This window comes from Scomber scombrus, chromosome 9 (assembly GCF_963691925.1).
Source record: "Scomber scombrus chromosome 9, fScoSco1.1, whole genome shotgun sequence".
Classification (NCBI taxonomy): domain Eukaryota; kingdom Metazoa; phylum Chordata; class Actinopteri; order Scombriformes; family Scombridae; genus Scomber; species Scomber scombrus.
The window spans coordinates 10,825,970-10,851,664 of record NC_084978.1 but is presented as its reverse complement, the minus strand read 5'-3'; the positions used below and the strand labels follow the sequence as shown (position 1 = coordinate 10,851,664).

Genomic DNA, 25,695 nt, shown 5'->3' with positions numbered 1-25,695 from the left:
GTAGTCATATAATCCACTATTTTCATACCCCTGACCTCATCTTAATAGCAGCAGCAAAGCCTTGAGAGAAGTGTCATTGGCCAATTTGCCTTGTTAAATCCCCCCCAGAGATGAATACGTGGGGCCTGACAATGGGAACTAAGTCTGTGTGGTGATTCCACTCAATCAGTGGTGCACTGACAATCTGTCTTGACAATCCGGGAAAAGAGGAAATATGGCACAAATGTTCTCATAAATCTATTTAGTATAAGGCATAGCCAAGGGCAAAGTACTTTGGAGCCTTTGAGAAAATGGAGAATGGGGGGGGGGGGTGAACTTTGAGGATATTAATACCGCTGTGAATATATCTATTATCCACATTCATTTCAAGGCACTGCAGCATAATAAAGCAGTGCCCATTTCCCATTTAAACTCCTAGCAGTACTTGGCTCTGTATTACGTAGACAAAATGCTTTTCTGGATGGGGTGGAACACAGAAGGGATCATTTGTCTTTCTGTTTCAATGGAGCTGCAAGGAATCATGGGGTTTAGAAAAATTTCCCTCATGCCAGTCCAGGGAGGCAATGTAACTGAAGACAGCTGCAAAGAAGCTTGAGGAAGGATGGGCGTAATTCAAGACAAACACTTTAATACCAATGCAGTGGATTCATGAATGTTCATTTTTGAAAAAGAGATGCAATTGTCATTGACCAGAACTCCGATTTACATGTGAAGTTGATACTTAGCACTTCAATTGCTCAGTTATTTGTTTCACAGCTGACATTGTGCGTTGACTTAGTTTAAAAATTAATTTTAAAGACCTGCTCTACTTAATTTCTCTCATATTTACGCTATCCCTTTAAATATTTTATCTATCCATCCTATTGAGTAAAACAATTTTTCATTTATGTATAGAAAACAATTTAAAAAAATGATGTCAACGTATAATGTAATCCATAATATAGTTGTATTATGTCCCATATGCTAAAATATTACTATTACATAGTTACTAAATATTAGTGTTATTTCCTGCATGTTTTTTTATTTATTTATTTGTGTATTTATTTCAATGTGGAATCTCAAAAACTGTCCCTTTGAAATCAAACCAAATGTTCTTCACAACTGTTACTTAATTTCATGATTTGTTTGGCTCCTTGATTTATCAGTGTTCACGACTGCTGTGATATGTATCCACTTGACTTGACATCCACTTTTTTAACTTATTTGGAATACCACAACTGCACCTACATAAGACAATTTCAATCTCTGCAAAACAACAATTTAAAAAAAAAAATCAATGTGAAGTGAAGTTTTCCTTCTTAGCTTTGTGGTCAAACTCACCCATTATCCTTTGAATGACAATCTGATGATAGTGAAGATTGACCTTTCAGTGTCACATTGACACAACCCATAGCACAAAGCCAAGACAAAAGTGGAGTGGCTTTGTCTCCATATGTGCTTGAGAGGCCCAGCCAAAGCCTGGATTTAAACCTCTTTGAAAATCTTTGGAGACCTGAAGATTGCTGCTCACCGATGCTTCCCATCCAATCTGACTTAGAGGGTCAGCAAGGAAGAAGAAAAGAAACAGTCACTTATTAAATATCTACAACATCACTGATGGAATGAAATTATATCCGAATTTAGGAACAACACAAATAATCAGTACCTCAGCACAATATTCATTCTTCACTATTTGTCCTCTAAGTTGAGAAAAAGAAAGAAAAATAAAACTTGACTTTTTAAACGTTTGAATTTCATTAAATCCACATCACTGGTGATCAGTGGGAGTAAATTTGATTCACAGGGTAAATACATTCAATCAAAAAATTTGATTGATGTAAAAAAAAAAAAAAAAACAAGTTGCAGTTGAAAAACAGGTCTAATATGTTTTGTTTTTTTTTGCTTTGTTTTTTTTAGGATGGCAACATTATAATACTGCCTCAACAATAATTTGGCATGCTTGCTATAAAATCCTCTGAATTGCAGATAAATGCACAGATGTTCTGTTTTGTCAGGTTTTTTAGTCATTAGTTGAAATTTCTGGCTTACTGGCACCGTTGGTCAAGTTATAAAAGTTTTAAATGCTGCTAATGATTGTGGTTTGTTTACATTTGAGTGCCCTGCTTGTGCTAAGTCTGCACCTGTCCATCCATCATTTGGTTTCTATCCCAGTGCCTAAGCGCCAAGCAAACTCTCCTCGGAAGCTTTTCATGTTTGAGAACTCATCATTTATACATCAAAGGAATTTGTCAAAGGGTACTTACTTGTATTATTGAAGGCACAGTCTTCAGTAATACACAAACAATGACAGTCTTTGGAGCCCAGAGACCTAGATTTCAATTTGATTTGACTGGACATTTTGTACACTGCTACAGATACAGATCTACATGATTAGAAGATTTTTAAAACATAACACACAGAAGCCAGGAATAATGCCATTATTATAGGTTTCAACAGTTTTGTGGAAAGCATTGTTGGAAATGAAGGAAAACCTGTGATGGCTAATATTCTAGCAAACTTTCCAAGATTCAAGACAACTTTATTAATCCCTTGGAGGGCAATTCATTTGACAGCTCGCACCACAACATAACAACATACTCGTACACATAAATAACAAGATAGATAGTTACCATAGTCTGTGAGATCCTAAGTTTCTTCATATCAAAACCCTTTATATGCCTGTCAGTATTTTATCAAGTGCACCTGACCATTAGTCAAGTTAGCATTGTCACTATGCTTGGAAATGTAAACAATTTCTTCACTGGTTGTTTAAGGGATACTCATCCCTGGATCCTGATAGTGATAGAGCAGGATCAGTGAGGCCAGCGGTGTAAATGGACAGTCTGTCATAAAGAATATTAGGAACAGGAAACAGACCTGTCTAGCTTCACCAGCTCAAGATGAGTGATGAGCTCTAGAGAGTTTTATTGTTTCTTTTTTTTTTCTTTTTCTTCTATACTCACTTCATAATGGATGAGTAGTTCATTGTAGGACCAAAACAACTATCCCCTCTTGCTTTCTTTTTCTTTTTTTTTTTCTTTTGCTGCTTCTTCTTCTTTTCTTTCCATCTATCTCCCACCTCTGGTTTCTTACATCAGCACTTTGGCCAGCCAGTATGAATGTAGACAGAGAGACACATGCAGGGAGGCCAGCGGCCCTGCTTAGCATCGGGCTCCAGTCCGTGACAGCAGATTTCAATGAGAGCTGACAATGGGAACAGGAATGAGAATAATGCTGTTTGCCAGCCTAGAAATTCAGCCTGTCACAGTAGACCATTTCCCATGCTGGGAGTGTTCTATGAGCTGAGGTGAACAAGGAAGCTCCATTTCAAATGCAACTCTGTTTTTCTCCAATAACTCATTACTAACACCAATCCTGCAGATAAATTTAATTGTCACAATTTCAGAAAAATGACCAATACCTGATTGACAAATTGGCCCCTGTGACAGTTCATGTGGACATCCTGAATCTTAATTTCATATATTAGAACACTGCTAAGTATAAAGTCAAATTCAATAACATACAGTGATTGAACTCAGAACCCAGCTTAAGCAAATAACAAGACTCTACAGAAGCTACCCAGTATGTGCTCACAGTAGAGGGAATGCAACATGATCCATCACGGGCACATAGGGGAGAATAATTGTAAATAGTTGCACATTTAGAGTTATTACAGATGACTTGTCCTGTTTCCCCTAAAATACACACATTACCATGTGATTATTATAGGATGCAGGGTTTAGTAAACGTTCAAGCTGCCAGTTATTTGCTCACTTGAAAAATGGCTGAGAGACCACATGATCCTCAATCTAAGACCTGGGTTTAATCAGAACAGTGAAAGATACATAATCCCTGTTGTGCAAAAAAATGTACCAATGGACAACAATTGTAATTACCTAGGTGAGGTATTGTAGGTGATGAAAAATGTATTATTTACAAATTATTACCTAGATCCTAGATTATTTCCCAATTCAATTAAACTCTTATATTTAATTATGCATGTTTTATATATGTTACTGAATCTTTTATTTATTGAAATCCAGTGAAAATGTATTAAGTAACATCCATATCAGAAATCCATCCACCTTTAGGTCTGAAAGGTGGCTCTGAACGGCAATCAAACAATTAAACTAACCCTAATTCACATTATAATCTACTTATTTTTTCACCTGTATTAATCAGAGAAATTGTTAAATGTGCTATCTCCTGTGGTTTCGGTGCTTTGAGGAAACAATAGTACATCACATGAATGGCTGAAGCTAGTTGAGAAGAAACTTCCTTCACTAACAGTCCCTTCCGCACTCTGATAGCTACTCTGATAGCTCAAGTACTGTTATGTCTATTTTCCCCCAGATAATGTTAATGATGCATTGACCTTACTATGCTGATTTTTGCAACGCTATCTATATTTCATTCAGCTTTTGTGTTCAGTAGAGTTATTACTCAGCACTACAGCACCACCTTGTAGAAGCAGGGCAGTACGATCATATCCTATGTGCATGCGACTATCAATGACTTCAGTGAGTGGCTTAACACATTATCACAATACTTGACATCTGCATTTCCTCATGAAATTATCACAAAGCTTGACTTACACTATAGCATTGATAAAAGCATGTAACACGAGGTGTGGGTGGACACAATGCTTTTAACCTGTCATGCAATTGTTGAGCAATAAACTGATGTATTCTTGAACCATAACAGTATTTGGCAGTGCATTTTGCTTAACATTAGGGGACTTCCAAGTTGTTTTCATAGAGGGACTTGTGACAGCATGTCTGTCAGGCGATTCCGATAAGTAAGATAATGATGAGGATTGTTGTACAAATGAGCAGGAAATTGAGTTTTCTCTGAGGAGATCCCTGCACCCTCCAGATAAGGCCCTGTAGAGGCGTTACAATAACAAGTGCAGGGATTTGTAATATTGACTGACTGAGAGAGCATAATCTACAGTACAATATGCCCACCCTGTTCAGGATTTATGTTGGTTGCTTGTGTGATGGTTCAGTGGTGAGATCTATATTAAAAAGGTTAAGCTTGCCAAATAGGTATCATACCACTGTTAAATAGTCATCTTAGAATTAACCCAAAGTGCTCTTCCAAGTTCTCCTCCACACTTACACTATTTCTTTGTCAAACCCACCAGAAGTGGGAAGTTAAATTTTATTTCAGAATCCTGGGACGACTGATTTGGTTTTGTCTCACTTAATTAAAATTCATCGAAAGGACCAAGGACTGACAAAACAGAGTAACTCTTGAACTGTCCAAAATTATTATGTTTTAATTTCACATCTCAGCTGAGAGCCAAATGATATACAATGAATGTTTTTTTTTAAAAATTTATTTATTTAATGTCAGTCAAGATCTTGTAATAACCTAATAATAATAATTGTATTTTTATCGAACAAAGTAACACAAATTACCTTGCAAAACAGCATGTCAAAAAAGACAGCTTGATTTTAACCCTAGTTCAGAGCTGCTTTTGCTCTGCATGACAAAAACAAATGAGAGGGCTGCTCATTCATTTCAATAAGGACAGTCTGGCAGCGCAGCATGGTGCTAACACAAAAGGTTTCAGGGTAAAAAAAACCCACTAAAAGTCAAACCTGGCTCCATGTTTGCCTCAATGAGACTTCATCTGGCAAGGCACTGTGTCAGCCAATCACATGCAATCTCACATTCCTAGTGAATTACTTTGTAACATGAACAGTTTTTTTGTTTGTTTTTACTATTAATCATGCAATCGTCATGATGAAATAACATTTTCCACAGTTGCAAAATCCTGTCTCTGAGTTTTATGAATCATTGTACTTGTGCTTCCTGTTACTCAAACTGCACTCCCTGCATCCTATTCCATGTCTTGTTTTAATGCAGGGCTTTCTTAAGTCAGAACACCTATAAGGGAAAAAAAGGGCCCACAAAAGTACACCAACTTGGCTGTCAATTTCATTTCAATCAGTCATTTACAGGTGTCTTAATGCACATGCCTGAGCTTTCATTGAAATCAGTTTAGATATAAATACTGAGGGGAAAAACAAACAAACAAAAACAGCCTTGTTTTCCATCTGAACCCAAACAGGTAAAGAGTTGTAAATACTGAAATTTTGGCTGGAGTCTAAGTATTGACATTGTAGATGAGAAGTAAAGTATTTAAATCAGTTCTGAATTATGTGTGATCATTTTCCACTGCCTTAAAAGTGAAGATTTACTCTTGTTCAAGCATCATGTAGGCAGAAACATTTGAGTGTCACTCAAAGAATAAGCATGATGTTTCAATGTATTGATGTTGCTGTACATTGTGCTGTTATGATATTTTTTTTTTTTTCTCTTAGGCCTCCCACACAACTAATTGCTTTCAACAGAAACAATGATCAATTTTTATTTATTTCAGATCAGAGAGTTTAGAGCTCATATATATTGGGCCAATCATAGTTTGTTTCCTCCCCGATGCTCTATGAACATAAATCACACCATGCCATGAAGAAAAAAACACATCATACCAGACATGCTATTTACCAAGAAAGACAACAGATCATTTACCGGCTAGGTGGTCAGTGCGGTAAATTGCCTCTGTCTTTCTTTCCATTTCTTCCCACACCCTTTGCTTCTATTGACCACAGTTTGAGAAAACGTGTCTGTGGCTCAAATGCTGTCATAAGAATCTGGGCAGCTCTCGCCAACTCCCGCACATCAGTGGGGGTGGGAATTGATTTTGGATACTAAATTGGGTCATTTTTATCATGGGCTGTCATCAATATATAATTTAAAAGCATGGCCTGAAGCAAGCATTGCAGGGCTGCTCATTGCAGTTTTACTACACCCCGGAGAGTAGGCTCCCCTGTGCCCCTTTCAGTTAATGCATGCCACTATGTGTGAAGATTCCACCATCACTTGTGATTTATATCCCCCAGAGGAGCAAAGACATAGCAGCACACAGGCATTCACTGCCTGTATTGCAACATTTATATGATGCTCATAGGTTTTTGTGATGTCTGCCAATGCCATGCTTATCTGTATCTATCATGATAACCACCACCCAAGTATTTGTTCTCAACATGTTTTACATGTTTTTTGTTGCTTCCTTTTTCTTGCCATTGCTAGTAAGAATGCACTGCTGAATTTCTAAGTAATAGCATTTTTATTGTAGTTAACTAATGTATAAACCATTGCACCTCTAGTAGTGTCATGATGTCTTTCTCAGTGGTTTACATTGATGTGGCTCAGTGTTCTGGGTGAAGTTAGCCAGACTCAAGCAAAGTTTTACTGCAACCAGAGCTTTTAGTACATCACCCTTTCTTCTCATCTTGCCATGTTATGCAGGATAAAAACAGATACACTAGCCAAACCCGCCTTCACATCATACATTGCTTCCTTTGTGTTGTACAGACCATATTGTGTTTGTTTTCCTTTATGATGTAAATCCTGCTGATCTCCTCTAGTTTTGTCCTCAGGCTTTATGAAATGAGTTTAATTTAGGAGCCAGCCCTTTATTTCCAAAATAAATCTAACAGGTCCTGACTGTGACCTTTCTCTTGCATGTTGATGATTTGCATTTTCCACCTTTTTTTTCCAGCTCTGTGATATGGAGTCACACTGTGTGATCCATATTCAAATATTATTTAAATCAGTTGCACTGCATTTGCATGTGAAATTGAGGATTTGAAGCCAGGTCACCTGCATACTGATCAGAGGGACAACCTTCATTGGAGTGCAGGCTGATATTGCAAATAAATGGGACACGGTATTAATAATTGTCATGAAAGGAGTGTTCTATATAGTGCCCCATAACAGCACTTTTACTCCCATGTAATAAATCTGGAATCATCCTCAACCCCTTTGCTTTCAGCTCAGGAAATGATTATAGTCTCTTCAAATAGAGGGACCCAGCCATGGTGTCACTTTTTAGGACAAAATTACCCTCAAGATGGCGGCTCATTCACACACCAAATACCCTATTATATTTGCAGCAAGGAGGGAAAAACATACACAAGTAATGCTGTTTTACAGAGGATTATATGGCTCTGTGAGCCAAATGATTTCATATGGCAGCATTGTTGTGAATTTGGAATGACAAATTTACTCAAAGGAGAAATGATAAGGCAAATTGCAACTTTGGAAAATGGGACTATCATTGCACGCCTATGATGTTGTTACACCACAGCTATTCTGTCGTTCATGAAAAGAAAACAAAAAAAATACCCATTATCAGTGGCTCATTAAATTAGAGAATTGTTGTCTTTTGTTTAGTTAGTTTTTTTGGGGGTTTTTTTTGTTCTGGAAAGCTACTAATATTACTTCTGGTAACACTGCAGTAAAAATCTGTTAAACTTCTCATTATAATTAATAAACACAATATGACTTTAAAAAACTAAGAAGTTAACAGAGCTAGCCAATATATTCATTACATTCCAGTTTATCTTCAACAGAAACAAGTTTATCAGAGCTGGATGTTGACTACAATTATTATAAGAACTATAACGGAGTAGGGTATGGGCAGTTTTCTTACTGAAATGACCTGTGATTGTAGGTTTGCTCTTACTGTTTTTATCAGTTTTTTATAATTGAAATTGTATTACCTTACTTAACGTGCCGTGAAATTCGACTTTGATTTGACTTTCAGCTTAAAGCATCTGAACATGCTGCTGTCCACTTGTTTGTGTGTACATATATTTGATTTGATGTGTACTATTGTGGCCATGATTAAAATGTTGTGCAAAGAAGAATATGTATGCTAGTTTTATGGTCAACCCTAATTCAGGTGTCTTGGTGTCTCTAGTTTTCCTCCCCTTTGCCTTGACATGGCATACCAGCTGAGACCTGCTCTTTTCAGAAAGGTCTGTTTTTATTCCACCAACTGAAGCAGAGGTAAGGAGGGACAGAATCGATTGTTGCGGGCCAAATTGAACCTGTGTCGAGCTGCAGGCAGCCACGAGATAAAGCCTCTGACGCTGTCTGCTGTGTTTATCATCAGGTGGCCTTTTCTGTGTGTGCTATGCCACGATTTTGATGTGTTAAGTCATAATAGGGGAGCCACCATTCTTTGGAGGGGCTGCCAATAAAATCGCAGACAGAGGGGATTATGTTTCATGTCAGCCCATTATTGTTTCCACCTTCCCTTGTACACTTTTTTTTTCACCTGGGGAGGTCTCTCTACCACGATTTTGCCGCTTTCTATCTTTTCTTTGCATTAGGTTTTTGTGCATATTCTAGGGGTAAAATGTTGAATGTAATGCTCTTTAAATAATTTGCTTTTTATTTCATTTTGGGCTTCCACCCATCGACCATGACTGTCTTGCAGTTGTGGGGCCTGTGTCAAGAGGATAGATATTATTTCCCCTCTATATGGGAAAGATATAGCCATACTAGCTGCTAGCTGGAATGCTATTTTAGCTTATTGATTAACTTGTACCCAGATAATACAATTTTTATGACGACAGTAGTCAATACACTTTTCGCCCAGTTCACGCTAAAAGAAAGGTTTTGCACAACGTATTTTTCCTGACTGTGTGTATTGACAGCTATATTTAATCACATGTAGTGGATATGCCCTAGTCATTTGGTAGTATTGAATGCAAAGCAGCAAAATAGTTTTATTACTACTGACTATGCCCTTCAAGACTCCCTCAGCCAACAGAGGTAATTTGCCACCATGAGTGTGCTGCTGTGAGTGTAAAACCTTGGCAGAGGATGCTCATAGTGTGTTTGGTCTGTCTTGGACTTGAATATGCCCCGACAGCGTAGTCTCTCCCAGCTTGTATGACCTTTGCTCATGGTTTACTCTTAAGAATATCTCTTCCAGGATACCCTGTCCCACCAAGACCTCATGTTGTGAGCCGCAACATACACAGTGGAGTGAGCTAACTCTGTTACACCAGAAATTATCTGAGATTTTTTATTTTTTTTTGTTACCAGAAAAGGTGGGTAACACCTCTTAGATAATCAAGTAGCTGAATTTGACCATGATTCAGTAATTTTATGGACAGACTAGAGGTGCTCTTCTCTGAGTAAGACAATGATAATCCCCTCTTTCTGCCCTTAGGCTTTTTTTCCAAGCTGACTTAATCCAGTGCCTTCTCAAGGATGTAGCATAGGTGTCCATGATGTGTTTAGATGCTGGGTATTTTTGGCCCATTGTACTGACATATCACCCCACACTTAAGCAAAAAGTATGCCACTGTTCTTCCAAATGTGCTTAAAAGAGAATATTTACTGATGGGAGTCATGTATCTATGAGCTGTGTTGGAGGAAACTCTGAGTTTGACTATGTGGATATGAACATTAATGAATCATGTACTCTCAGTAAGGACCCTGGTTGTGTGTCTGTTTTATGACTTATTCTTGTCCCACTTTTATCTTCAAGTGTTGACCACCAGTAGTCAATGACAGAGAAAGCCCACATATGTAATACCACAACTGAAAAAACCCGTAATGAGTAATTACAGCATCATTTCCCTTTCTTTCATATTGTCCCACATGTAAAAGGATAAACCCTTCAATGATACCGTTCTGCAGGCAGCAGTTTTATCCTTGTTGTCATCCTTCATATGGGTTTATGAAAATACAGCCATAAAAAAACACCTTTCCATTACTGTAAGCCATTAGTGGAATTGCCTTATCTTGCATTAGCAAAGAGATGCAGACTTATGTAAGAATGTACTTAGGATGTTACCAGGTGCATTTTCAGCTACTTTGCCTCATCCTATGTAAAGTTGATTGTACTGTACCTTCTTATGCCCACACTGTGACTCTTTGGAGGAACAGCAAAAAGTAGCACAGGTAGTCTTCAAAGTAAGCCTGTCTGGCAGGATATGAATTGGCATTTCCCTAATCTTCCACTGTCCTTATGTGAAGTGAAGAGTCATACATATGTGTAAAAGGCCTATATGTCTCCAATTACCTGGTGACCAAATTGCTTCCTAAACAGCATGAATGAACAGATAGTTGTTTTTTTATACATACATGACAGCCAGCCCATTGTGACTTTGATCCTTTCAATCCTCAAATTTTGTTTCAGTTGTTACTATACTGTATTTACTTTCCACAGTTCCAATTGGGTAGCATTTAGAAACATTGTCTTAAGGCTGTATAAAAACAGCACAAATTAGCCTTAAGGAAAAGTGTCTCTCCAGTGACTGAAATCATTTTGTAATAATAATTCCCCCTTAGGATCTGTTTTGCAAACATATCTATGGTGCTTTGAAGGTTAAAAATCAATTTTCTTAGTGACCTATATTCATAGGGTAGTAATGTACATTCAGGGCAGTGACAGCATTCAGCAAAGCCTAAAGCTGTTGGTTATTACAATAGGCTGATTGGCTGCAAGCTATAAACCCCCCTAAGTAATGGCTAAATGGGAGCGCACAATGAAGCTGCTTTAGGCTACAAGATAACAGCACAAACACCCCTGTACTATGTCTTTTGCAGTTCAGGTTTCCTAATGTTTTTGCCAGCCCATTGGCACTAAGCACCTGAAACAATCCACTCAATTGACTGCAGCCATCAGAAGCCTCCTCTCTGTCTACAGTGTACTGAGTTTGATGACATTAAGTGATTTCATTACATTACAAAATATCACAAAATTGTAAGCTCTTGGCTGAGGTAGAAATGTCAGTGTATCATACAGACAAAATATGACAAAATGGAATGAAAATACACGTACTGTAGCAAATAAATTATGACGTTCTTGAAGCATGTAACTTAAATGTCAATCAAGCTTTCATTCCATTGAAAAGATGGAAAATAGCTTGAAACGAATATGTCAGATTTCTGTGGACCTCAAAATAATACATAAAAGAAAAGGAGAAAAAAAAGTCATATTTCTTTTGCATTCTCCACATTTGTTCACATTGTTTGCAATTTAACTGTTGCTCTTTTAATTATCAAATTATTAGCACCGGACTGCAGATTTAGTGAAACCAAAAGTATCGTTTGAGGTGTGAAATTATGTCAGTTGAATTTAAGTAAATTCCTAAATTTACATGTATGTTATGTACATCAGCCCTTGTCATTATTAACACCATCTTTTGGCTTAGGAAACGTGTCAACAATGCTGTCCTCTCTTTTGACAATGAGAGGCTTTTGAGGATGTTGTGATTCCACCCCTCACTGCTATATCAATAACATGATAGCTCATTGGTTTCCTACTCTGCTAGTTGCATGTGCTCGCCCACAAGAACAGTGTTTAAAGGACAAACATTTGAAATTCAAATTAAACCAGCTTGCTTTAAATTTATGTGTGCGTGTGTGTGCGTGCGTGTATGTGCGTGGACATCACAGCTTTGCCAGACAAAATTGCCTGTCAGTGTGCTTTTTTTTCATCTGTTGATTAAAATGAGAGGCTGATTGTCTCATAATGTTCCAGTAAAAGCCAATCAATAGTTCAGTTTCTCACCCATCTATGTTTCTATATGTCTTGGTCATGCCACATACATCACATTCCTGGATTGCTCCCAATGCTATATTCAGCCACTCTGTATGAGTGGGGTCAAAACAAGAAAATCAGCTAGTTAATTCATCTCCCAGCTCGAAACTCTCATTACATTGCTGATGAGTTTAAGGATTGCCTGAGGTGGAAAGGGGCTGTGTTTATGGCTCACCAATTGTACGTACAGAGTCTCCTCGCTGCATGTGGATGAAAAACAAAAGACATGCCAACACTCCAGCCAAATGAATACTAAACACATCCTTGTTTTAAACACCTCATGATTGTACATTTATTCCTACATATGTTTCTTAAGAGCTGTTATATCCTATGAAGTCTTTTTATGGTGGCTGCTAAATGAAGACAGATATGCTTGGCGGGAGAATTGATCTGACCTTTCTCGTGGCGCAAGGGGTATGAATCTCCCCGCATCTACTTTATTAGTGTGATATAGGGACACAGGAAGTCCTAATTTAGGCAGTTACATGTAGGTCACATCACAGCTACAAGCAGATAAGAAGTAGAACAAATATATGTAACCTACCTGCCTGCTGTATAGTATTTTTTTTATAAACTATGGGCATCTATTTTAACTAGAAGGTGCCAATTTAAACTCATGCATTTTCAAAAATACAAAGTGAATTTGAAGAAGAAAACTATTTTTAAATATATGTGCTGATGGTAACATAACAATCATAAAAGACTATTTTAAAAATTGAGCTGCTATAATCAATATTTTATATTAAAAATTGGTCAAATTACAAAGACTCTGCAGTTCCCAGCATTCACTCATTGTTTTCGTTTAACAGCCCGTAACTTTAACTGTTTTGGTACACTCTCATCAGTGCCTTTAAAAAAACAAACAAAAAAAAAAAACACCCAGACTTACAAAATGATCAAACATTCAGGCCTTATCATAATTGTCTATACATTAGGAACCACTCAGAAAAAAAGCATTATTTTTCTTGCATAGGTTCACATAGGTTTATTTGTGTTGATCGGTCTGGATGATGCTAGTCTTAGCCTGTTACTGGGTTCTTGTGCAACCACAAGGAGTTATAAGTAAATTGACATTTGACACCAAAACATCACATGTTCAAACACATATTCTAGTTGCAGGTGTTACAGGCCCACTAACCTGCTGTCAAAAGGTGGATGCCAAGAAACGTTCTGAACATGCAGAAAAAGCATGTGTGTGTTGTATAATTGTGTAAACACTAACACAGACTCCCAATGAAAAAAATACTGATGACTAGTGGTGGTACTTAAAGGATAAAATATTAGTATACATGTATTGTTTCCTTTAATTTCAAAGTAGTTGATGATATTATAGTCTTCTCAGTTTGGTTCCTTGAATATACATGTATAAGTTGCAATGGTTGATGGCTCTAACATACCTTTGCTGCATTTAGATCGAGGACTGTGCCTTTAGCTAAATAATTCAGAGTGTATTCCTGCTGCCATTGCCAAATACCCTGTACCCAGTTCCACATCCTCCAGTCAGTGAGCCTATTTAATGCATTCAGTTCACCTTCCCATCCCTGCTGCACTTCTGTTGTTAGGGAACCATAACTAGTAGCCTGCACTGGAAGATAAAACCAATATGCTGAGGGGACGTGACCTACCATCTGACAGATGCCTGTTCAGTATGACAGCTCAGCTTAAAGCCAATCAAGAAGAGCCTGGCTGTCTTTTCTCCTCCAGTGAATACATAATTTCCATCTCAATCTCATCAATAATCAGGGATGGTGATGAGAGAAATTGGCATGATTGCTAGAGTTCACAGAGCAATTCTTGGAAAATGTAAAGGATTGCTGTCTCCATGGATGGATGGTGTAAATCAAACACAGAGTGATTAAGGACTGACATTCCTCATTGTTGAACCACTGGACTGCTGGGTAGTGCAGTCACATGGGGGCCATGATGTGAGATGTGCTGTCAGCAGAATGGACGGGAATTCTAATTTTATTTCAGGTGCAGCCACAACACAACTATAAGTGTGTTATAAACAAGAAAAAAGCAAAGCCAGCAAAGCCAACCATTTGTCCAAAAAAGTTAATATAATTGGTGGCAGCTCTTTGAAGTCACTTCATGTTGGTGTTTGAAATATCAAAAGTGCAGTGATTTTACTTTTAGTATAAGAACCCCAATTTCTGTCACTGAAAACATACATTTATTTTAAAGGAATCAACATGTTGGGAAATATCCCTGTTTGCTTTCTTGCAGAGAGTAAGATGAAAAGACTGATAACACTCTTACTTGTAAGAGTGGTAATAATCTTCTCATCTAACTCTCAGCAAGAAAGCAAATAAACATACTTTCCAAAATGTTAAAATTATTCCTTAGTGATTCAAAATAAAATTTCCCCCTGAAAAGCAGATGTGGACCTACAGTAACTGAGTCATACGTATCAAAGATGTGAATAACCTGGGAACACAACAGTAACAGAATCCAGCTGTGAAATGACCAATTAGATGCCCTTTCATGGGTAAAAACAAGGATATGTAGGTTCTGTTCGAACCACATGTGGTGATTAAGGGGACAAATATCTCTACCTGCTTTATCAACAAAAGGATGAGAGAGAGACAAACACAGTGCTTGAGTCATCACCCACCCTCACACTCTTCTCATGAGTCATGAACCACCACACATGTGCAGACGGTTGAGCATTGACAAATCTAATTTCTGAAATATGCTCAGCAGCCCAAGTGATAATTGCAACATACACATCCTGTAGTCTTGATAATTACATTTCTAAAGAAAAAATGTCAATGCACTTAATCTGAAGACACTAATTGTAAACCAGTAGTTTCAGACATTGCTATAGTTTTACTGTTTTTAACATTTTTGAGAGACCATCATACTGCATTCATGATTCATTCCATTATCACAAGAAAAAAAAATATTGCTAAATAAACCATGCCATTGTTGATTTGGGGACTATATATGAAAAGTCGGACTCATCTGACAAAAAGGAGAATATTTGTGTAAATGTGCCCATATAAAGAATTTCCTCTGTCTGGCAACAGTCTCTCTCACAGAGGGAGCTCTTGAGCTGCAAATGGGAACATAAAGCTAAATGAAAGCAGGGGAAGGGTAGAGTCTGAGAAAGAGAACAAAGAGTGACTGAGACATAGGATGAGCGCAGAGACAGAAAAAAAACTAAGCAAGATGTTGTGGAATTTAAAATGTACAAAAGCTATTAAATAAAATAAAACAACAACATTAAAAACAGATAAAGACTCACAATCAGGGGCACCTGATGTACCTCACTTACTGAAAACCAGTTGACCTTGACACTGTTGTTAATGGCTCAAAGCCCCACTGAACTGAGATTACGCAAACATGTGCTTTTCCTCAAAATTCCTTAATTATTAAAAATAATACTAAAGGTTGAGAGAGCAGTATTGTGGCTGCAGGGTTTAATTTAGTGCTTCCAGGTTAAGAGTTTCCAAAGAGCAAGGTAACAGTGAGTTGGCTGACCATTCTTCAAACCAAAAACCATTTAAGTTTAAGCCGCTCCTGACCTTTAATTGTGTAGATAAATGCAACTGAAATGAATCAGGGTCACTATGAATAACTGCATGATTATTATTAGAGATCTATGCACTGCTTGTGGTGGAACCCTGCAATTCTTCCTCTAATTAATCTTGATTTTCGGCCTCAGACATCCTCAAGTCCTTGAAAAAAACATAGTTGGGACAAAGACAGAAGTTTTTAATCAACAACAAGCTAAAAGGAGAGGGAATATTTGACTTTCAGGCAGTCACACACACGTATGAATTATAACATGTCTGTATTTCTGGTAGAAACATAAATTAATGATTGTTTGCTACTATCAGCCGTAACAACATAATAAGATAATACTATGTTAGATGTTGTGTTTACAGATTGTTCCACCATCCCAAAGTGGCCAAAATACTGAAAAGTGCAAAATGGCCTTGATGAAAAGGAATCTAGATCGGGGGTGTGGTGATTAATAAATACAATCTCTGCCAATCACACCAATGGCCTCTTAGCTCTGAAATAGCAGTGCCAATCATAATGAAGCATGTCAACAAATGGAAAGACACTTGTCCAGGCAATCATATTGTTGTCTGGAAGAGGTAGAGTGTTGTTATGTGAAGAAACAGCAGCATCTGCTATTAAGGCAAATAGTGTGTTCGTTTTTTTAAACTGATAATTATATCAGGATGATAGGAATTATTTTAAATGTCGGTGAAGTTGTTTGTATGGTTGTGTAAGTCCAAAACTATTTCAGTTTTATTTCTAGTGTTGTTTAAAATTTTAATGATGAACATTGTAATTGATGTGACAGCACTGCGATGCATAGGAAGGAATAAAACATGAGACTTTACTTTTGCTAAAAATAAATTTGGCACACTGGATTGATGAACCCTGATGTCTTCCACATAAAAATAATACCAAGTGATAACCGACCAGTCTGATGTGTGTAGAAGTATGTATGCTTATTTTATAACGCCCTGGTTTCATCTGTATGGGATTTAATCAAGGTAAACACAGTGGAAGGCCATGTGTAATGGCCCTGTGCTACAGTGCAAATCAGAGACTGCAGACTTATATACATGTACAGTATATGTCCTCCTGCCTTCACACGGCTGCATAGATTTAATAAACTAAATGATCAAGTTTCCATACAGTATTACACATTTGTGGACAACATATACTGTATCACCCTTATTCATGTATAAATGGATGCTTTATTAGCGTTCCTGCTAACATTATAACATTAAACATTATGTTTTTGATGACAGTTGTAATGTTTCTACTGAAGAGTGTAAAAAATTGTAAAATCTACATTCTAAGAAATATGCTGCTATTATGGCACATATACTTCAGGTAAAATAACAGCAAAGTGACATTGACATGGTTCTGAGGCTTCTAATTTCTGTGCAACAAAGACCCAATTTCAACCAAATGCAAACAAGAACTATGCACAGCACCAACATACCACAGAAATGGGTGTGAATTTCAGGGTTAGGATAATTCTCAACTGGCATAGCTCTGCTTGTGCTGGTTGTTGCACCACCACAAACAATGTCAGTCTTAAATTGTATTTATTTTTTTACTTTCTGGTAATCATAGAAATTTAACTTGTTAATTTATTTATCTTGCAAAGCTGACCCAGTCGACATTGTAATTTGTGTCATGTCTATTCCTAAAGTGCTTTTTTCTATGTTTTGTTGCTGTGCACAAAAAAAGCTGAAATTAGTTTTTTTGCTTTATTTAATTGGTGCTTTTACAGTGCTATATATATATATATATATATATATATATATATATATATATATATATATATATATATATATATATATATATATATATATATATATATATATATATATATATATATATATATATATATATATATATATATATATATATATATATATTATAAAACAATTGTTTCATATCTTCTTCTGTGAGACTGAAATCACCATGTACTTTGTACTCTATGATTGTTCGTCATATTTTGCAGAGCTCAAGCCAGTCAATACTGTAAGTTAAGTAAGGTTTTGCGTCTCTTGAATCTAGAAATGTCAAGTGAAGTGTGTCCCTCAGAGGTGTCAGGTGAAATAGCCTTGGCTATGTGATAAGGTGTAACTTTGAAGTTGCGAATGAGGCAAGAGGCAAGAGTCAACCTCTGCGGGCTATTATGAACACCCCCCCCCCCCCCCCCCCCCCCCCTATACAGCCCCCCCCCCCCCCCCCCCCCCCCCCCCCTATACAGCATCTCTCCCATATACAACACTGACAAGAGTCATGTCCTTCACCCTGCCACCACCACTCGCTTATTTACCTTTATCATTATTTTGGAATTACATTTGTATGTATTTACATATGGATCAAGTCTGCAGGTTTGTGGGCATCAAGACAAATGACATATTTGATTTTATAATAGGTGAGGTTTTTCCAGTAATAGAGGCACTGAGCAGTCATTAGCAAACTGTTATTAATTAGTTGTAGCAGTATGTGACTTTGAGAAGATACTAGAGACCATCCAGCTGTTCATTTACTTTGATGAGGACAGACCTGAGTTTTAACTCGAAAAGATCCTCCAGGTTAGCCATTTATTCCACTGACAGCTCCCTTGTTTCAACAACATAGCTACCACTGATATTTGTACAATCCAGGCATCCAACATGCTTGAGTTCTCAGGCTATGGTAACTTATCTCCCACTGATGCTTTTTTGAAGGCAGGCACCAGCTCCCACTTTACACCCCACGCCCCCCCCAACAAAAACAACCTCAAGTACCACCCACTTGTATACTCCTAACTCACACCTTTCTGTTGTTTGTGTGACACCAGAAATATATCATAACAATATACAAGAAAAAATATATCTTGGCAAAGAGAAATGACCATCTTGATGTAAGTGCATTACAAGCATTTAGATGGTTGATTTTCGGGAGCGGGGCGGTAAACCATTGTGCCCCGGTGAGTTCCTTATTCATTTTATTGCAGAGGGCACAGACCCACAAACAGCACCAGCACATCACCCTGACTGATTTCCTCAGCACTTCCTGGGGAATTGTCATCACCCCAGGTCAATGTCTAAACTTTCCCATGCATCAAAATATATTGTAATTGACTCCATTTGTAATTCCTCCAGAGATCTGGCACTGGGCTGGAGCTCTGATGGCTGCCAAAAGCAATAAAGTTCCACAGACATGACCCCCATTGTAAACAAGGCCTCGTTCTAGAGTGTGAGGTAGAGTGAAGTGGGATTTTTTCGCTGTCTGGCTATGCTTTTGCTCTTTGGCTCCAGCCCCTACTTGAATTCAAATGTTGTAATTTTAAAATTATGTAGTTTTCATGTCATGTTTTATTCCTCTTGGGTTAATGCTCATGTGCTCCACTCCTAACCATTATAGATCTTGCAGGTTCAGAATATTGGATGACTTGACGGTGCAAAATAGAGGTTCTGTTTTTAAAGATAGCAGTGGTCGCTGGGAAGAAAATACAATAAATACTGCATTGCACTGTACAGTTCAATTAAATTCTGTTTTATTTAAGTATTGCCAAATCACAACATAAGTTATCTCAGGGTACTTCTCACATAGAGCAGGTCCAGACTGTACTCTTAATTTACAGAGATCCAACATTCCCCACATGAGCAAGCACTTGGCAACAGAAATAATGAAAAACTCTTTATATGTTATAAAGCAGTGTGCTGTATCTGCAATAATGTTAATGTAATTAATATAGTAGCACAGCTGGTGTGCTGTAAGTAATGTATATACTTTGTTGTGGTTTAAAATACCCTACATAGACATCCTCAGTCCCCACTAAAGTTTTATATGAGACATGATATTACAGAGCATACAGTATGTATTTATATTGTGAACTTAACACTGCATTACATTAATTATTTCTATGTTTCAAATTAATTACATCTGATTATTTATTTAAAATACTGCAGTCTGTGATTATTGAAGTAGTAGGTATTTGCAGATTAACTATTACACATTGTGACCTTATGGTTTTACTCTTGGGGGGGGGGCATCAGTTCTAATCAGCAGACAAATCCTTCATTATGCTAACAGCTCTGTTACATGAAGGATTTAAGGCAAATGCAAATTAAAAGAGGAAATAGAGCAAAAGTAAAAAGGATTTACCCTTTTGTGTGCATGTAATTAGTGCAACATTGATAAGAAATCATAATTGTTTGTTCACAGTGTGGATTTGTGTCCACACTGTTGAGTGAATTTAATTATATCTGTCTACTATGGATGTCTATTTTTCTGGTATGATGCAATAATTTATTCTGTATGTGGCTAATTATGTATAATGCAACATAAACTGTGCATGTAATTGTTTATAGAAATATATGTAGCTTGGAATGTTTTGTCCTAATAAGGCACAGAACTGAAAATCAAAACAAGCTGATACAATGTGTGTGTTGGCTGATAACTAAAAACAGTGCCATGTTTACAGTTAATACTTTGCCATTTCCTTTGTATATGCTGTCCATTAAATTTCCTCATTTGCCACTTTCCCCTGCCTGCTGTTTTTAACATCACATGATCCGCGGTAATCAGAAAGAACAATGTGACTGTTTTGTCACAGCAACAATATCACTTTCACTCCTGCAACTGGGGCTTCTTTGATTCTTGCTGAAAGGGGAACACATAGAGTTGTGTTTATCCTTTTGTCTCTTTCCTTGGCTGTACTCTTGTCTGCTTCCCACTTCATCTCCTATTCACTTTCAGGTGCCATCAACAGCTAAATGAAAAAAGACAAAGCATGATGTTTTTTAGGGGAAATATATGAGTCTGTGTGTCATTCTTAGAGAGGAGTTATTTAAAATACAATTAATTTGTACAAAATGCTTTAAAAAAGACATAAGATTCATCATTGCCTGGGTATCATTCTACTGATCAATAGCCAATTTCGCTGTAATGTAGAGTCCTCTCAAGGTCATCCTCTCTTTATAGCCTATGCTGTATGCAAAGAGGCTATGAGAGGAGGTTTGAGGGGATGATAACAGGCTATGATAAGATGACTTCTTCCAGGCTCTTAAAGGTTTTAACATATATAGAGCTTGAACGAGCTTTTACACATGATTTAAGTGCTGATACTATTATGTCCACACCCCTCTCAGCCAACTGGACTCAATGTATCTGTAGAGAAATACTAGACTGTAATGTAAAGACATATTCAGTTAATACTGATAATAAGGTAAGTCCATTGTTGACTGATTTTTAGCCAATATCAATAATATATCAATAGCTATTGGATTGGTTGCAATTGAATTTTGTATTGACAATCATGAACCTTTTTGTGATAAATCATCCTGACTTGGATGATACCCTGACCTTTCCCCCAGTGCCACCATGAGGTTGATATATTAGGCTTTCAGAGGAATGTCTACTTAAAGGGCCATGATCGGGTCAAAAACGTAATGTGTCCAATACTTTGGTCTATGATCAAATATCTGCAAAAGTGACATTCATATCAGCCTCAGCAATACTCGTGGTGCTAATTGGCAAATGTTAACATGTTCAGAAGTGTTGTTTTGCATGTTAAGGGGGAGGGGAAGTACTGAAGCTACTTGACTGTATAGTGAGCCACCACTTACTCATCCTGCCTAACTGACATAACTGTAAATACATTTGCAACTGACATTTTTGTACGTTACTATAGATGTAGTGCATTGGAAACACATTTAAGTATGATTTCCGCTGCTAGTTTGATGAAACAGTTTAAAGCTAAGAAAAAATGCCTTTTCAAATTAACTTAAACTAATCCCCTTATTTGTAATGTGTGTATATCATCTGGTCCAAAACAGTTGGCCAGAACTGGTAATATTGAAGTAATTTAAAGGAAAACACTAGAAATAAATGTGTGCGCATTGAGTAAACAATATAAATAACAGTGAAAGCTGATTTAGGCACCCCCTCCCTCTTGCTGTATGTCTTGTTTCTGCGAAGGGTATTTTCAGTCTGCTGACATAATCAGTGGTCAGAAAATGCTTCCACGTAGCTCTCATTGTATATACAGTCAATATTAATGAAATAATTCTGGCAAATGGATAAACTGGATAAATGAATGCATTAAAAAAAAGTGTATCATTGTAGGAATTTAAAAAAACCCTCAAATATCAAAATTGGCATCAGCTTTAAAAATCTAATGGCGGGACTCTTCTAATTACACTCATAAAGCTGCTAGTACAGCTGTAAACTCTTAAACTTGTTTTTTTTCCTTACTTTGGTTAATCCTCTGAGACAACACTTAACTTGTTAAAGAGACTTGGCTTTGAATTATGTTTATATATTATGGCGTCATGACGTATATGTCTCTGATTATGCTTATATCTTATCATATGTGTGCCCATCTGTCTTTATCTTCCACTTATCTCCTTTTCTATACCACCCACAAACATACACTTACTTAGGTTTGGTGATGAATGCATTTATGAACGACCTTCTCTTTGGTTTTATGTTGCATTTGTCTTTGTTTGCACAAGTGTGTAGATTATTTAAAACTTGATCTTTTATGCTATGTTGGCAGCAATGTTCAAAATAAATCTCAATTTCCTTTGTAACCTTTGGCAGCATAGCAAGAGCACTGGATGAAAGATTGGTATTATTTGTCTATAAATCAAAATGAAAATTGCCCCCTTCTACAAATGACTGAATATAAAGTTGACATCTTCACATTATAGCGGTTGATTTGGTATTGTGAGCTACGCAGGTTTTTTTTTTTCCTGGCAGTTTATTTGAAGGAAACAGTGCAAAGCTTAATGAAATACTCGTTGTCTGTCTTTTGTTTATGAGAATGAGTAATCTATCAAGAGTTAGTATTACAGAACCCATCAACAACTGAAGGATGTTGACCACAAAGGAGTTTCTCATACTGTCCTGTGTTTTGTTTTTTTCACTCAAGTTAATAATGTGAACTTCTTGTCTTTCAAATATGACAAAAATGGCTTTTGTCTTATTTGTCCTATCTTGTGTCCTTCATGCATCACTCAATACATTAAGTTATTTTATGTTATTACTTGTAGAGTAGGCATACAGCAGACAACTTACAGAAAGGACACTTTTTTTTTTCTCTGCATGTTTCTGGCTTAGACACCTTGAGATATTTCTTTCTGCATCATTGAAAGACACTGCCAGGCCTTGCTGATAGCAGTCATTAAAATAATTTTGCATGTTTCAGAAATCCTCTCTGTCTGGAAAGACAGACTACACAACCCCCTATATCCCCTCTGTTCCTCCTCTGATCCACTTGAAATGTGTATTCAGAAGATACCAGTGTTGCCATGTTTTGTCCCCTGAAAATAGCAGTGTTATTTTTGTGGTAATTTTACTAATGATATCCCAAAAGAACCAATGCTACATTCTGTAGACGCAAGATTATTAGAGCAAAGAAGGCTAGTAATATTAATGTATATGTATTTCTGAAAAGCAAAAACTGAACTATAACATCAAAAGATATATACATTAATTAATTTTGTTCTGTATGAAGACCAAAAATAGTATATATGTAATCAGTGTTACAGCCAAATTATTACCCAATGCTATTACTCATTCCACAAGCAACTATTATATCCCCACAATGAATGACAAATACATTCCCTTTGGCATGATTCATTGATGTGGATGTAATTGTGTCTTCTCTTGTATCCATCTATCCACCTTGCATGATGTTCATTTTCCTTTTTTCACCATTAGTGAGGCTGAGATCATAGTGACAAGAGCATGTGGATCTCAGAGGCCCTATCAGTGGAGAAACAGGCTATGTGATAGTGTGGTTTTCTCACTGTCATCCCCAGGAGTCAGTTCTGTGAGATTCGAGGAGAGGGGATTGTGAATCTCCCAGTCACTGGATCCATCCAGCCAGACAGCCAGCTAGCTGTACAGTCTAATAATGACAGTGACCTCACTCCTTGCTCTTATTGTATTGCTTCTAGACTCATTGCAGAATGTAGTTTGTGTGCATCTGCGAATGTGTGTGCGACTGTGTGCTTGCCAGTAGGAATGCACTTTAGATCACTTTTGTATTTGTGTTGAAGGTTGTTTCAGTGTGCTGGAAGTGCATGTGATCCACTATCTTGTCATCCAATCCTATTGTCAGAAAATGAGAAAATGAGCAAATTCAAGCTATGAAATTGATGTCCAGCAAGACAAGGTTGACCCTTATGTCACTGAAGCCACATCTATTGACAGCTTGTCCATTTCATTACTCCTTACTCACTTAAATTGCAGTCAAGTGCATGGACTAGCCTTTCAGATGTTGGGGGTAGTGTGGGTTAAATAATATAAATTGTTTACTATCATCCTGATTGGTGCCTATTTTGGTGATAAATCAGTGTGTAAAGTAACCAGCTCTGAAATAGGATTGACCACTCACTGTGTATACATGATGAAAAAATCCTACGTGGTGGTGATTGGCCTAAGGTTGAATCAGGCATTTGTTGATTGACTTATATGCCCCCTGCAATTTCACCAGTGATTTCAAGTACAGGTCAAAACAATGACTGATACAAAGACTACATAATCAATGCAGCAGGGTAGCTTCACAGATTTTTGTTTTACTGTCAAGAAGATTGTATTATTGCTGTCAAGCTGTAATGCACTCATAAAGAAGAATCAACTTTTTCCTGTTTCAATTAAACATAGTTCCTGACAAAATGAAGACTTTAAGACTGTTATTTTGGTGACAATGTGACCTTTCACCCAACATCACTGTCATCATTTTCCCAGTACTATACAACTTTGTCTTTGAACATGAAAGTTAAAAAAGAAGGTGACTAGGCTTTAGCAGAGCCCCTGTTTTCATCATGTCAGTTTGTGCCTCAAAGGCCAAGGGCTTTAGTTGTGAAAGAATATCAAAAGCAATTTAGATTGAAAATAAATTGCAAACTGTGCATTAAATGTATATTGACATGTGCTTATTATGAAATTGATTCAAAGTATATGGGAATAATTCAACTATTAATGTTTGAAGGTTTATTTCAAAGGAGACCAAGGCTCATGTAGTATGTCCTTCTACTTATAACTTTTCTATTCTATAAATCAGTGTGCATTTTTCCTACCCTTTTCAAGTTATTTTGAAGCTCTATATGTGTATGTGTGGAAGAGACTGTGTGTGTCAATAAGATTAAACCCTTAACAGCAACCTAAACATGGTACTGCATCCATGCTCCTGTCCCATCTGATCCCCTAAGACCTAGCTTGCCGTTTGAAGTCTCCACTTGAAAGGCCTGATCTGAATACTGTGGATTCCACAGCAACTCTGCAAAGAGTGATTACAGACTGATTAATGAGCGACTGTAGACACACACACACACACACACACACACACACACCGTGCACACACACACACATTCACACACCGTGCACACACACACATTCACACATGCTTACTTTCTAGGCCACACAAATGGATTATGCAGGAGTCAGTATGTCACAATTTACAGAGTCTAACTCAGACATAGCTGGATTTTATTCAACAAACTTTTCAGCGATCTGGTTGTTTATATCATTACTGAAAACCTGTTGTGTATTAATCAACTTATTATGCATTTATTGTTGCTTTGTTTTTTCTACAGTGTGTGCTGAGATCTTAAAAGGCAGTTTGACGACCATGGAACGTCACATTCAGAGGCTTGAGGGCGACATCGAGAACTTCCCCAAAACAGATGACCAGCAAGATAAGTTTGTGGAAAAGATGTCGATATCCTTTTGATAGTAGTCATTTTTATGTATTCCACACATTTGTTCTTTAATATGCTTTACAAAACATATTATAGCATATTAAAACA

General features: G+C 37.1%; 1 protein-coding gene across 2 annotated transcripts in view; it reads left to right on the top strand.

Moving 5' to 3' along the window:
• diaph2 (diaphanous-related formin 2) overlaps positions 1 to 25,695 on the top strand; it is a 367,046-nt gene that overhangs the window by 240,292 nt on the left and 101,059 nt on the right. For both annotated transcript variants that reach the window (XM_062425006.1, XM_062425005.1), the window contains exon 25: positions 25,483 to 25,607. In XM_062425006.1, the coding sequence (XP_062280990.1) occupies positions 25,483 to 25,607 (125 nt within the window). The remainder of the gene's footprint in view (positions 1 to 25,482; positions 25,608 to 25,695) is intronic.